At 38.6% G+C, this 13,547-nt stretch overlaps 1 protein-coding gene across 4 annotated transcripts in view; it reads right to left on the reverse strand.

Moving 5' to 3' along the window:
* LOC134534897 (aquaporin-like) overlaps nucleotides 1–13,547 on the reverse strand; it is a 59,227-nt gene that overhangs the window by 12,331 nt on the left and 33,349 nt on the right. For all 4 annotated transcript variants that reach the window (XM_063373576.1, XM_063373577.1, XM_063373575.1 and 1 more), the window contains exon 3: nucleotides 1,194–1,337. In XM_063373576.1, the coding sequence (XP_063229646.1) occupies nucleotides 1,194–1,337 (144 nt within the window). The remainder of the gene's footprint in view (nucleotides 1–1,193; nucleotides 1,338–13,547) is intronic.

Genomic DNA, 13,547 nt, shown 5'->3' on the forward strand with positions numbered 1-13,547 from the left:
TGCAAACAAGAAATACAGTTTAATTTGATATTTTCCTTCCCGGTTTTAACTAAAATAATGATATATCATACAGAACCATATATATATATATTAAAAACATAGCCTTTGTCCTTCTGAAAAATGTAGTTTCACAACAGAGATATAATTTTGAATATCGTCCAGTATTTTAAATGTTTACTTTTCTAAAAATAAATTGACTCTCACTCTCTTTATTATATTATTATTAGTATAGATTACTTAAGCCAACTTATAAACAAGACACTTCTTATGTATATATAAGTATTAAAAAAACACCAACATTTTTAAGACATACCCAGAGAAGTCGCCCTTGAAACACCTCGACACAACACTTTAAAAAAAAAAAACCTCGCCCCTTCTTAATATTAGCATAGATTAATTAAGCCCCATTATATTAAAGTCACTTATTAAGCAAATAAAACCTATTATTAAACCAACTAACATGTTGAGCACTACATACCGGTCTGTACGGACGGTATTCCAAGACGTTCTGATAAGGTAGCGAATAAGCACTGCCTTGTTGGGACAAGACCATAACCTGACTCGCGGGCCGTATTACAGAATGTGTCAAAAACGTATCCTAATAAGGTAACAGATTGGCAACCGTTTTAATAAATGTTGACCTTCAAGAGGCTAGAAACTGGTTTCAACGCACCATCGTAAAAAAATAGAACTGCTTTTTTAATTTTCTCAAGTACTTTTTATGTTGCCAATATTTTTTGTTATGACCATTAATGTGTAAAAAATTAGTTACAATAGAGTTTCGCTACCATAAAGTTTAATTTGGCACTTCAAAACGTTTGGTACGTCCCAGATATTCACGAAATTGAATATATATATATATATATATATATATATATATATAAGTTAATGGCACATTCGCGTGTCCACCATTTGGATGAAATCAATGAAAAAGTGAGCTCTGCGCATGTGAGGAATTTGGGCAACGAATAGGACACAAAAATCCGTTTTCTGAAAATAAGGGACCGGCCGTGTCCTAACGTGCACTAGGAATATGGTTATGGTGCAGGTGTAGCATATTCACCACCTTAACCCTTATTTTTATGTCTTGGAATAGCGGCCTACATGTCGCCATCGGCACCTGAACCTCGACATATCGAAAGTAATTCCCAAAAACCAACATCGACCCATCGACGCGCCCCGCGCCTCCCTACCAGCAGCATGCCGTAGCCGAGGACGCCGCCCGCCAGCTGCGACAGCACGTAGACGGCCGACACGGGCAGGGTCATGCGGTCCAGGATGACGGCGGCTGCGGTCACCGCCGGGTTCAGGTGGGCGTCCGTGATGTGGCCGATGATCTGCGGCATAGACACACCAACACGCTCGCGTCAGAGTCACCACGTCAAACAGGCGAGGTTTCGTCGCCGGACAAGGCCAAACACTTGTTCATACGTAACATCTTAGCTCTCGGTACACACTCATCGGTAGAGACCTGCAAAATTCGCGGTTTCGATGGCCTTCAGGATGGACCGCACATTCCCCTGTACACTCGGGAAAATAACGCCAAGTTCGTTGGCTGCCCACTTGCAAGTCGTCTCAGCTGGTTTGTCTGTGATTCGATCCTTCTTTGGTTGAGGGTTTATAACTGGTTGTTGAGATTCGTCCAGATGAACAGTAAGCCAATAGCAAAATTATCTAAGAGGTGTATGTGTTTGAATTCTAGCCTATCACCGAATGAATCCGCGAATTTTGCAGGTCTCTAGTCATCAGAGTTGGAGTAAGTTCGTGAACGCGACGGTGCTGCCGTCTGTGGCGGACGGCGCGAACCAAAGTTCGCAAAGCCAAATGGATACTTTATTCTATTAACTGTTCAATGAATATTAACAAGATAGGCAGTATTTTAATAAATATTCCTTGTCGAAAATCAGGTCAAAATCAGGGGTTAAGTATTTTTTTCCCAAGTCTTTTTTCGCCTTTATCAGAGCCGATTTCGTTATAAAGTTTAAAATTTTTCCCTGCAACTCGAATGACGTAGCTGCGCTGGCAACGAATTCTGGTGTTAGATGCGGAAACTTCAGTGCGATTCGCGTCAAGAAATGTAGTTGAAAACATATATTTATCACGCTCGGCAATATTTTAATGAATTTGACGTTAAATTTCGTGACCGAGTTTTTGTATTATAAGTTAATTTGTAACAGAACACATTAATTCGCTCGTTATCGAGGGTGCAGTTAACACAAACCCTGGCAAAAGACACGCTGCCATTTTTTTTCTTTTTATTCTCTGAACGCAAAAGTTCATTCGTGCAGTTAGAAATGATGTGAATTGTTCTCAATACTTTTTTAATGAAAAGTTAACCAAGGCCAAATTAAACTAAATGGCAGGTTTTAATCTTACTGACAAATTTTCACATTTTGCCAGCTATTTTTATCAGAAGAATGATCTTGTTGAGTAAGCGCTGCCATTAGAGAAGGAACCACGGAACAACAAAAATTCAGGTAAGATAAGGCAGGAACTTGCCACTTCATATTAAAAAGAATCATCTCTGCATGTGCCTGGAGTTATTCCTGGAAACTACGAATACAAAATCGCTGGATCCTAATTCAAATCCATGGTTGGATCGTGAAATGAAAACTTTATGAATTGTTTCGTCCTTCAAACCCCTGTTTTCCGCGTCCTTTTGAGCTAACGGTTAGTGATATCCAGAAACCTTTCCAATAAAAGTTTGGGTAAAACTGGTAATACTCTTACGAGTTATAATAACTCCAAATGGATAGAATATTTTTATAAGTGAGTTATGGTGGTTTTTCATTCTTTTTGATAAACCAACATAACAATAAAATAATACATATTTAAATCCCCTTGCTCTGATTTCACTACGAACTCGAACGAGAATTTCCATCTCTTTATTTTACGTTTAAGTTAGGTATTATATTTTATAAATGGCTGTTATCGTGTCCATAAAATTTTAATATTTGTAAAATATTGGGTTAATGATGGTTTTTGGATCTATGAATCATGAAATGAAAAACAAGGTATAAATTTTGTGGAAGTCGCACCATCATAACGACTACATTAGGTACTCTCTCTTTGAAATCTACAAAAACACTATGAACTGAGAGATGTAAAATAAGAATATTACAAATATATCATAACATAATATTAAACAAAACTATTTAATACGTTATATATATTAGTGTACACGTATATTATATAACCACAAACATGGTAAAGGCAGCACTTAAGCAACGGAGCAACGGATAGACATAAATACATAGTTCATGGGCCCGAGAGTTACATAGACTACTTATAATTATGGAATTCCATCCCTAAGGGAATGAAAAAAGGGGCGATTTCAATTTTATGATAGAAAATTGTAGGAGATAGGTCACAGACAAGCAAACCGTGAATTTGTGTCGTTTCTCTATGTCCACCACACGGTCATACAGTAAGGTCTGGCAACTTCCTATCCTTCTCCTCGGCGAAACCCATCCGCGTATTAAAGTTCGTGGCTGCTTGTGGATTGAAGGCGTTAATAACTGTTTAGTTTAGGACTTCACCACTAGATGGCGTTGCTATCTTTTGGTGCGTTCGTCACATCTTGCCTAGGGGTTACCTGCTTTCCCACAAAATGTAGCTGAAGATTGGCGTCCCGGTTTTACTGATGCGTAGCCTTGATGCACCGATATCGTGCAGTTAATGGGTTTTAAAATCACAATTTCCCTTTTTTCAAGAGTATAATTCGGTAGTGATGTTCCTTATATTATGATGTGTTTAGCCCGGGAAACGGCGGGTGCTTCAGCTAGTTACTCATACATTTGAATGATAATAACATCGGATCAAGGATAGTTCGTCACGTACGGAAAAAAAATAACAACGCAACTACAATGATCCATATGATAATATGATACATCCAAATTCCGCCCAGTGTGATAGTAGCAAACGAACAAAAGATACATACTTGTACTGCCTAAATGTGAGCAGAGCTACTGATAGAAACTTACTTAGGTCTCTGGAGAAAATTACTTTGTTAGGCCTCATCTACACTTTTAAAACTCCACAATTAATATGTATATTTGAAATTTTAAACGTTACCAGCCATAATTGAAAACATAATCCAATTAATTCAATTAGCAATTTTCTTGTGATTTTTGCTTGGCGATCACGGTAAACTATCGCATTAAAAATAATTGAACGAGTCTTTCAGTACTAGCCAGATATGGATAACCTAGGTAACGAGCAAATTCATCTGTTTTCGTGTTGCAAACACACTTATAATATGAAACTTGGACAGGAATTTTAACGTGATAAATATACGTACATTACATTGTGTTTCAACTAACGTGATTGACGCTAAATCACACGTAGTTTCCGCACCCGCAGCTACGTCGGCTATGGAATCATTTGATCAGCAGACCAAAATTTTAAACCAGCTAATGAAACGGCCCCGATAAAAGAAAAAAAAAATATTTGAAAAAAATTACTAACCCCCCAGTTTTTTACTTTTTTTCGACAATATTTAAAAAAAAATAACCAACCGTCTTGTTAAAAATCATTAAAAGTTAAAACTACAAAGTTTTCCTTTGTCTTTGTGAACTTAGGTTCGCGTCATCCACTACATGTGGCAGCACTGTAATTGTTACACATTTCCGTTCCTTGACGTCCGTCGCATTAACGAAATACTTACTAAAAATGCCGTATACCGAGAGCTAAAATGTCAAAAATATTAAAGCACAACCGGGCCCCTCTGATGCCCGATTCCCGGGGATTTTGTCCCCCTCCCCCCATCACTCTCTCTTTCTCTCTCTCTCTCTCTCTCTCTCTCCCGGTGGCCCTGAGTGTGAGTCTTCTAGCCTGGTGACAGAAAATAACGCGAAATTTGCACGTTTATAAAGTTTTTTTCTTCTTCTCTAAAATAACTATGTAAGTCAAGTGAGCAATGTCTCTTCCAGCCGTAATGCTGGAATTACGCGATGCGTTGGACAATAATTTTTTCCCCATGCAGTCACATTCGACACATCTGTGGCGTCAGCGCGAAATAAATGGCGGACACGACAATACTTCCCGATCAGAAACATATCGTACTTCCATCGCGTCGCGGGTGCGACGTTACTGGGATGAACGCACGATTTTTTTTCCCCCTTTGTTTCGGAAGATTGTTTAAACTGGTGCGTTGGTAACAGTTTCGCTAATTGCGTGATTCTTAAGGTGGTGTTTACTAAAACTGATTCGTGAAGTATGAGAAATGTGTCCACGTTAAACCGAGGGGTGACCAGGTCAGTTAATTGTTGCGTGATATTGGTTAGACGATCAAGACATCGGATGAAAAGTAGTATTTGCAGTGTAGAAACAGTTTTAATTGATTATTTTTAAATGAAAGAAGCTGTTTTTAACGACGGAGATTCTAATTAACACCTAACTTACTATCATCAAACGTGGCCAAACGTGGCAATGTTTAGGGCATAACAGCACGGCGAAGACGAGAAAAAAATAAGCGACTTCTACTGCGTCACATCACGCCGTCTCCCGAAATAAATCGATTAAAAAGACAACACTGCACGCGTTGATGTCTACCGTATGTATGGTATGTTTTTTTTTATATTATGACAGTAAAAATTTTATATTTAATTATTTTTTTTTGTTCGTCGCGCGGGTGATAACCGCACGTTCCACAGTAGCGCGATCATTTAGCTGTTGCATGGCGCGTACGAGAGAGAGAGAGAGAGAGAGAGAGAGAGAGAGAGAGAGAGAGAGAAGAGTTTGCCGCGCACTGCAGGTTATCGTGGCGCGAAAAAACTTCGCGATAAATCAGCATCTCTCCGTCAAAGTTCATCGACGGGCGACCTCGAAGGAGATATCTCGGGGGAGATAGCCGCGCGTGAACGGGCAACGGTTCGCGCGCGATGACCTCTTGTCTCCTGGTGTGGTGTGGGGACGCACCACAACGCCGAAATACCACAACGCCGAACGTACAACAACGCCGAAAACCATAACGCCGAATGCCAAACTGACTACAACGCCGACAGCTAGAAAAATGCCGTGTACCACAACGCCGAATTACCACAACGCCGAAATACATTAACGCCGAAAAATGTCATTGCAGGACTGCCACAAAGGTTAGGTTAGGTAAGGTTAGCACACAAATTCATTCAGTTGTTTTTCATTTTGCTCCTGTGCCCCCCCCCCCCCCCCACTCCCCGCAGCAACATTTTTCGGCGTTACTGTATTTCGGCGTTGTGGTACACAGCAGTTTTCTAGCTGTCGGCGTTGCGGTCAATTTGACATTCGGCGTTATGGTATTCGACGTTATTGTACGTTCGGCGTTGTGGTATTTCGGCGTTGTGGTAACGAACCGGTGTGGTGTGAGGGGGGGGGGGGGTGAAGGGGAGGGGGGCTGACACTTGAAGATGACTTATAGCGCGTTTCGGCGCTGCGCGGATGGGAACACCCCACCCCCCCCCCCTCCCCGATCTTTCCTCCGCCACCTTCTGCACACACGAACAACAATCCTCTTCCTGCGGGGAGACAGGGCAAACACGCCCCGCGTATTGTAAATCAGTTTAGATAAGGCTCGCCGAGTTACTCGGCAGCCTCCTGCGACGGGCGCCTCTCAAGGACGCTGCGTGACGGACGAGTCAACACTGCGCGGAGTGACGTACGCGAAAATTCCGCTGTGAAAAATAAAGACCCAAGTCGTAGGAACCAAATTTCGAGATCCGCAACCCAACTGGGCTGACTATGTACATACTTCTTGTTTTTTGGGCTGGTGCCAAGAACGTGTAAACGAATATGTTCCCGACATGTGTCGCAGACATCTTCAATGTCGATTAACAACTGATGACCTGATTTTTTTTCCTTAACTTAAATAAAACTAAGTGTTTTTGGGAGGGGGTCCGTGCTAGGGATCGAACTAGGTGCGTCCCACGCCGAAGCCTATACGCCTAGTCATGCTAGCCATGTAAGGAGAGGTTCGCATCGTGTTCTAAGAGGGGATTGGTCAGCCATGGCAGCGATTAGCTCCCTGAATAACTCCCCTCACTATTAATCCTAGACTTATAACTCCTAGTTAAGTTGGGCACCAGGTAAAACCTGCAAATACACACGTGAAAAAAAACCTTGGGCACATAGATGCGTGGTGCGAATGTGCGTGCATTAAGGGGCCCGCCTACCTGGGCACACATACGGTGTGCAGAGCTTCAGGAAAAGCAACGCGATTTCAAAACTACTCAAGATATCCGAGTGGGGCCTATTTACGAATAGCATTTAAGAGTTCGCTGAGGACCGAAAAGTACTTTTAATTTCGGATTAAGTTTTTAAACTGTATTTTTTAGAAGCGTTAAAATGCCTAAAACGCGTGTTTTCAGAGTAATTTTAGGCATAAAACAATGAGTACATATTCTTGAAAGCACTTAAGGGGCTTGCATAACACCTTTATCTTCATTTCTCCACCATATAATGTTACGGTCACCGCTCAAATTTCACAGTTATCCTGTGACGACGAGAAGACTGCGCGCCAGTTCAGAGCCTTGCGCTTAGAGGCTATACCGCGCTGGAAGCACCAGCGAGCGTCGCGCTTATCATCCCGCCTCACTAACACACATACACCCCTGACGAGGCGGGCCCCTTAAGTGTAGGAAAATACAGGATACAGAGTATGGTCTGGATGAAGAGCTGGACAGAGTAGAAGAGTGTGTACCACGCGGGGTGTTTGGACACTTGGACTCGTGGTACGCTTTGTGTGTTATCCAGTGCTGGATTTATGTACCAGGGACGCGAGCGCACCTGATGGTGAGTGGCTAAACTGGCCCGATGTTCTGACACAGGATTTATAGAAGGCGATTTACAGCCGATACGTTACTGGTCTCTGTGAGCGGCCATGATTGGCGGACGGTCTGGCCTATCAGGGCGAGTGTTTTTGATAGGTGTTCAGTTTCATCCATTTGTCAAGTATCAGCAACTATCCTCTCAACTTACAGAGAATTAAATATAGGTATTGGGCTGTATAAGGGGTGTATATGATGTGTAAATGAGTCGGGATGACAAGTGCTATGCTCGTTGACGCTTCTAGCACGGAATCGCCTCTAAGCGCAAAGCTCTGTGCTGACGCGCAGTCTAGTCGTCGTGCATTCGGCAACTATGGGATTTTACGGCAACCATAAAATTATATGGTGGAGGAAGGAAGATAAAGTGTCAAGAATCTGTGCCGCTTTATTTTCACGCCTAAAACTCCTTCTAATAACAAGCGATTTTAGTCCTTTTCGCTCTTAAAAAATACAGTTTAGAAACGAAACACGAAAACCACTCTGATATCTAAAGCAGTTATTAAATCACGTTGTTTTTTTCTGAAGTATGTTAACCCAGGTAGGCCCTACACTATCTTTTTGCAGGCACATCATCATTTACTTGGATGGGGTCTGAACCAATATGGCAAGGAATAGTTAATACACAGGTCACGAAAACTTGTTTATATAGGGACAGTTTTCATTCTGATAACTGGTAACGTCAGAATGAACTATATATGTGGTATGGTCTTCACTGGGCACCGTGATTCTGGTTGTGCTGTAATATGTTGTTCTTAACAACAATGTAACTGTATTTACAGAACACTGTAGTTCCTCAAGGAGCTAATTATAGTTTAATACAGCCTTAGTAAATAAAATAATCTTGTAGATGTAACAGCATGGGATTGTTGCAATTACTTAAAACAGTTATTTAGGTCTTACAGTAACATGCACAAAATTGCCGTCACAATTTTCTGTTATAATTGTAACATAGGATACATTTTCACAAGCTTGTAATATATTCGTTACGTTTATAGATACGTAGTTAGAATTAGGAATGCTACATACTGTAACGAGCATAAACAAAAGTGCACCGGCGTATAATTTATGATCCTGCCTATATGATGATTAAGAGACTTGTAATAAACTCGTAGGGATGATACAGCGGATCATAATGAACAACTTTCATACAGGAACCCATTTTCGTTTTCATTTCGTTTGAAAGTTACAGGAATCGTTGTGTGCCCTGAACGGTCTAGATATAGATGCAAAATATATTCTCAAAATATTGACATTATATTCGCTGTACGATTACTATGATACCTTTTAACGTGAATTCCAATACAATCACCGATCACTTCTCTATTTTTGAAGTGAAAACTTCTTTTGGCGCACCGCACAAACATTTTTTCGTAGGTAGTAAGTTAGGCTGATCCGTCACGCTCTGAGATGAAAGGCTTGATCGGGTGAACTCGTGACCGCCGAGTGTACCCGAGCGAGAAAGATACAGTCAGCTGCTCTTCGCTGTTGTGTCGCTGTGTTTAGTATATTCAATTAATACGTAATAATTGTCATTATTAATTTAATAGTTATTATTGGTACGTAATAATAATTATTTTAACGTTTATTTGGTTTACATTGATTGCAGTCTTAAGAAAAGATATCAGAAGAGAATGTGTAATACCCGGCCGATGCATTTACGAAATATGTTTAGATTATGATAGGGAGTAAATTCATGTAAGTCGTCATCGACATGGTCACGTGCCGTATTAACGATAACACTATGTATGTTCCTATTAGTATAACTTATTGCGCTTTTAAATCTTAAGTATACGATTACTGTGCAGTAAAATGTGAGTATAAAAAATATTAATATTCTCATATAGATATATAGTTTGAATAACGAAGAAATCGAAATCTTTGTAACAATATAACCTATAAATTAAGGACATCATTATTTTTATAATACCTACAATTACTATGCAATGCGTATTTTATAGTAATTTAGGAGTTATTTTACTAACGTGATAAAACAAATTTGTTGTGTGATAATATTTTTTCGTAAAAATTGCGAAAAATTTTTCACTTCTGTCGGCAGTCCTCATGACTGCTTTGAAATTTTTTTCTTTTAACTCACACTCTTAATCTATAAACAACTGTAGTAGCATAACATTTGGGCATTCAGTAAAAATTTAAGGCTAATGTACAAAATCGCTCACTTAAACAAGCAACTTTTACACACGAGTGGAAAGTATGATACTGGATATCAGAAAGTTGTGCCTAAAGCATTCTAATTTCTCTGACGGTATGGTGTTTAAGAGGTTCACGTAGGTGAGCCTAAATGTTGAGATACCGGATAAAATTACGCACAAAATAGGCTCAACGGGTTAATATCCTAGATAACTATGCTTATATGTGTTTTTTTGTGGTTTGATCATATATTCATAATATAACAATGGGGAGATGTTTATAAATGGTTAGAAAATTTTTATAAATATTTATTTAACTGTTTTGGAGACACGCCAAGGTTAATATGTATTTAAATACTAGCATGAACATAGCTGATGTAATCGTTAAATAAACGTTTGTGTGATATTTTAGAAACATTATACGTAAATTAATAAAAAAAATTAATTTTCCAACAAACTTGAAAACCTAATTTTTTCCCCCAGGGTTTTGTGATAAAAGAGTTTTGGTTTATTTGTGAATCATACCCTAAAAATAAAGATTTTTACGACAAAAACTACATGCAAAATTGTATAACACTATTTAAATCTCCCAATTCACGTAAAAATTGCAATATAAAATGGCTTTTAAGATTCTTAAAACAATCAAATAACAATTGTTGAAGTGATGAAATTATTTATAAAATATAATTTACAGTTCGTTGGTTCATTTTAAATCACAGGCAAAAGATTAAAAATTGTAGATGAAAAATAATTTAGGAAACTATCCAGACTGCTGATAAGATACCAGCAATTTCCTTCATAACTAATAACAGAAGCTTTTCACCTTTGAAGATTACCGTGCCCAATCGTTAGATAACATTCCAGCAATGATAAAGGACTAAATGTGCTTTATATTGAATACAGCCAAGCAGTACTGTGCTTATCACAAAATCTGGTAATGTAAAACGTCGCAGGGTTACAATGTAACTAGCTCTGAAAAGTGAGAACAAGTTTTACATTGTGCAAAATCGTTTGTTCAATGAGTCAGTAAAATGGTCTAATGGCCTCTTAAGTTAAGAATTACTGCCAAAAGGCTGTAGGGTTTTAGAAATAAGCGTTTTTACAAGAAATACTGAACGTTTCTGCCATCTGTTTTCATACAAAAAAAAAGTGTTTATACTTTCGAGACATAAAACGTGTGATTAATATTTTTCAAAGCCCTTCACAAATGGTCAAAATGAGCTTTTTTTTTTTTGCACTGATTTGTCTCAAAAACTCTCAAACTTAGATCTACGGAACCACCCAAGACGCGCGCATTGAAAGTTGTCACACAATTTGCACAAAGAAAATATTTTTCTGTACTTGTACATGAGATTCCTTTGGAAACCAGTTCCCAAGAAATAGTTTCTTTATACTGCAAGAAATATATGGTAAATTTGTACAGCACATGATTATCGTTATTTTTGCACATATGAAATACGTTTTTCGAGATAATATTGAGTATTTCTTACGAAAAATGGCAAACAATTTTATATTTTAATTGATTTTTCAAGCATATTTTATTTAAACCATGGAAAAGATAATATAATAATCAATAACTGTACTTTATATTCTTTTATAATGCTTATTAATGTGCCCAGTTAATACTGGAAAAATATTCAGGGAAAGTTTTATAAATAACTTTAACTATTGGAGGAGTACGGCAACTCAAAGCATAAGTGTTCGGGTAAGAATCCGTATACTCAGTATTGCTGAGAACACTAATTTGTAAAGATACAGTTGTTTTCATGTAAATTTACAAATGTACACATATCTATAATTTTACATGAATATTCCTTTTCCTTTTAAAAAGAAAAATTATAGTGCAAATGTAACTTATAGGGATGCCAATTGAAGTCTCACATTCACAAGAATTATGACTAAAAGACTGCGCGTCCGACGCACTGCCTTGCTCATAGAGGCTACTGGGTACTTGTTGTGGGTGCTGGTGTCGCCCTTAGTGCTTCACGATTTTTGTTTACAAATAAATTAGCAAAAGTAGGGCCATGTATTTTTTTTTCCGCAAAAATCGAGATTATTTGTGTCTTGGAACAGTATAGCATCAACCTTGCTTCATGATTGGTTCAGATTCTCCCAGACACATGTCCACTGTCGGAACACGAACCACAGCTATTCAGTGCGGAAGAAAGTGCGTCGTTAATGGCTCGGCACCGAATAAGACAAAGGATTTTCATCCCTTGCAGACCGCCGCCAAATTACTGTTGAGCGTTATGAATTTTTATGACAATTAGGGCTACTTTTCTCCTCTAGCACCTGATAAGTCCAGGATGACGATGGACACAATGAACAAAAAGTACACACACTGGACACACAATGGACACACAGAAAAAACACTGAACACACAATGGACACACAGTGCACACACTGGACATGTAATGAACACACAGAACACGCTCAATGAACACATAGTACACACTCAATGAACACGTAGTATACACACACAGTACACGCAGTGGACACATAGTACACACACTGAAAAATGGAACTGAAGATAACGCCACCCGCTTACCAACGATATATAATTATTAATACAGACCCCGTTAAAAAGTCTGCAAGTTATTATTGCTTGTACATTAATAAATGTATAAATGTTTTAACTTAATACTCCATGGCACTGAAAAAAAAGTTCGGTCACCTGAAGTTAGTAAAATGGTTAATCGTTGATTGATCCTGATTAGAAACTCTTGACAGACTAGAAATGCGGATAAGTGATTGCGAGTTTCTACAGTGTACAAACAATTTACCTAAAATTTTCAAAGGACGTTGGTTACAAATATTCTTCGTAAGTTATGGGTATCTTCAAAAATTTACGGGTAGTGATTTTAGTTACTGCGAACGTAAACTCACAAGGATCACATTGGCGTATTAACAAAACATTCATGAACCTGTTATGTCTACAGCGTGTATATATATATATATATATATATATATATATATGAGCAAATCTTTCAGTACTCGCCAAAGATGTGTAACACCTAACCTCGGTAACGAGAAAATTCATGTGTCCTCATGTTGCAAATACACTTATAATACGAAACTCGGACATGAAATTTAACTAGAATTCTTTCAAATAATGCCGAGCCTGATAAATACACGCAAATTGTGTTTTCAACTACATTTCTTGACGCGAATTACACGTAGTCTCAGCACCCACCGATAGAATTCGTTGCCCGAGCAGCTACGTTGACTATCGAATCAATGCAATGATTCGCCTCCGACAAAAGTGAAAAAGTCTTGAAAAATGACTACACCCGGTCTTTGGGCCTAATTTTTGTCAAGGAATTTTATTAAAATACTACCCATCTAGTAAAAATCCATTAAGCAGTTAACACCCAAAAAAAAAAATCCTTCGGCTGTATGAACTTTGGTTCGAGCCATCCGCCACAGATGGCAGCACCGTGGTTTTTCACATTTCCGTTCAATGCGACTTCCGTTCCATTCAAGAATTTAATTATAGCAAATGCCGTATATAATAAAATGGAAACATTAATAAGGGCCCGAAGTATTTCCTAAGGAGTACAAGGAATCTGAAACTCTGAAGATACCTTAGCTTATTTGA

Source organism: Bacillus rossius, chromosome 8 (genome assembly GCF_032445375.1).
Source record: "Bacillus rossius redtenbacheri isolate Brsri chromosome 8, Brsri_v3, whole genome shotgun sequence".
Lineage (NCBI taxonomy): Eukaryota > Metazoa > Arthropoda > Insecta > Phasmatodea > Bacillidae > Bacillus > Bacillus rossius.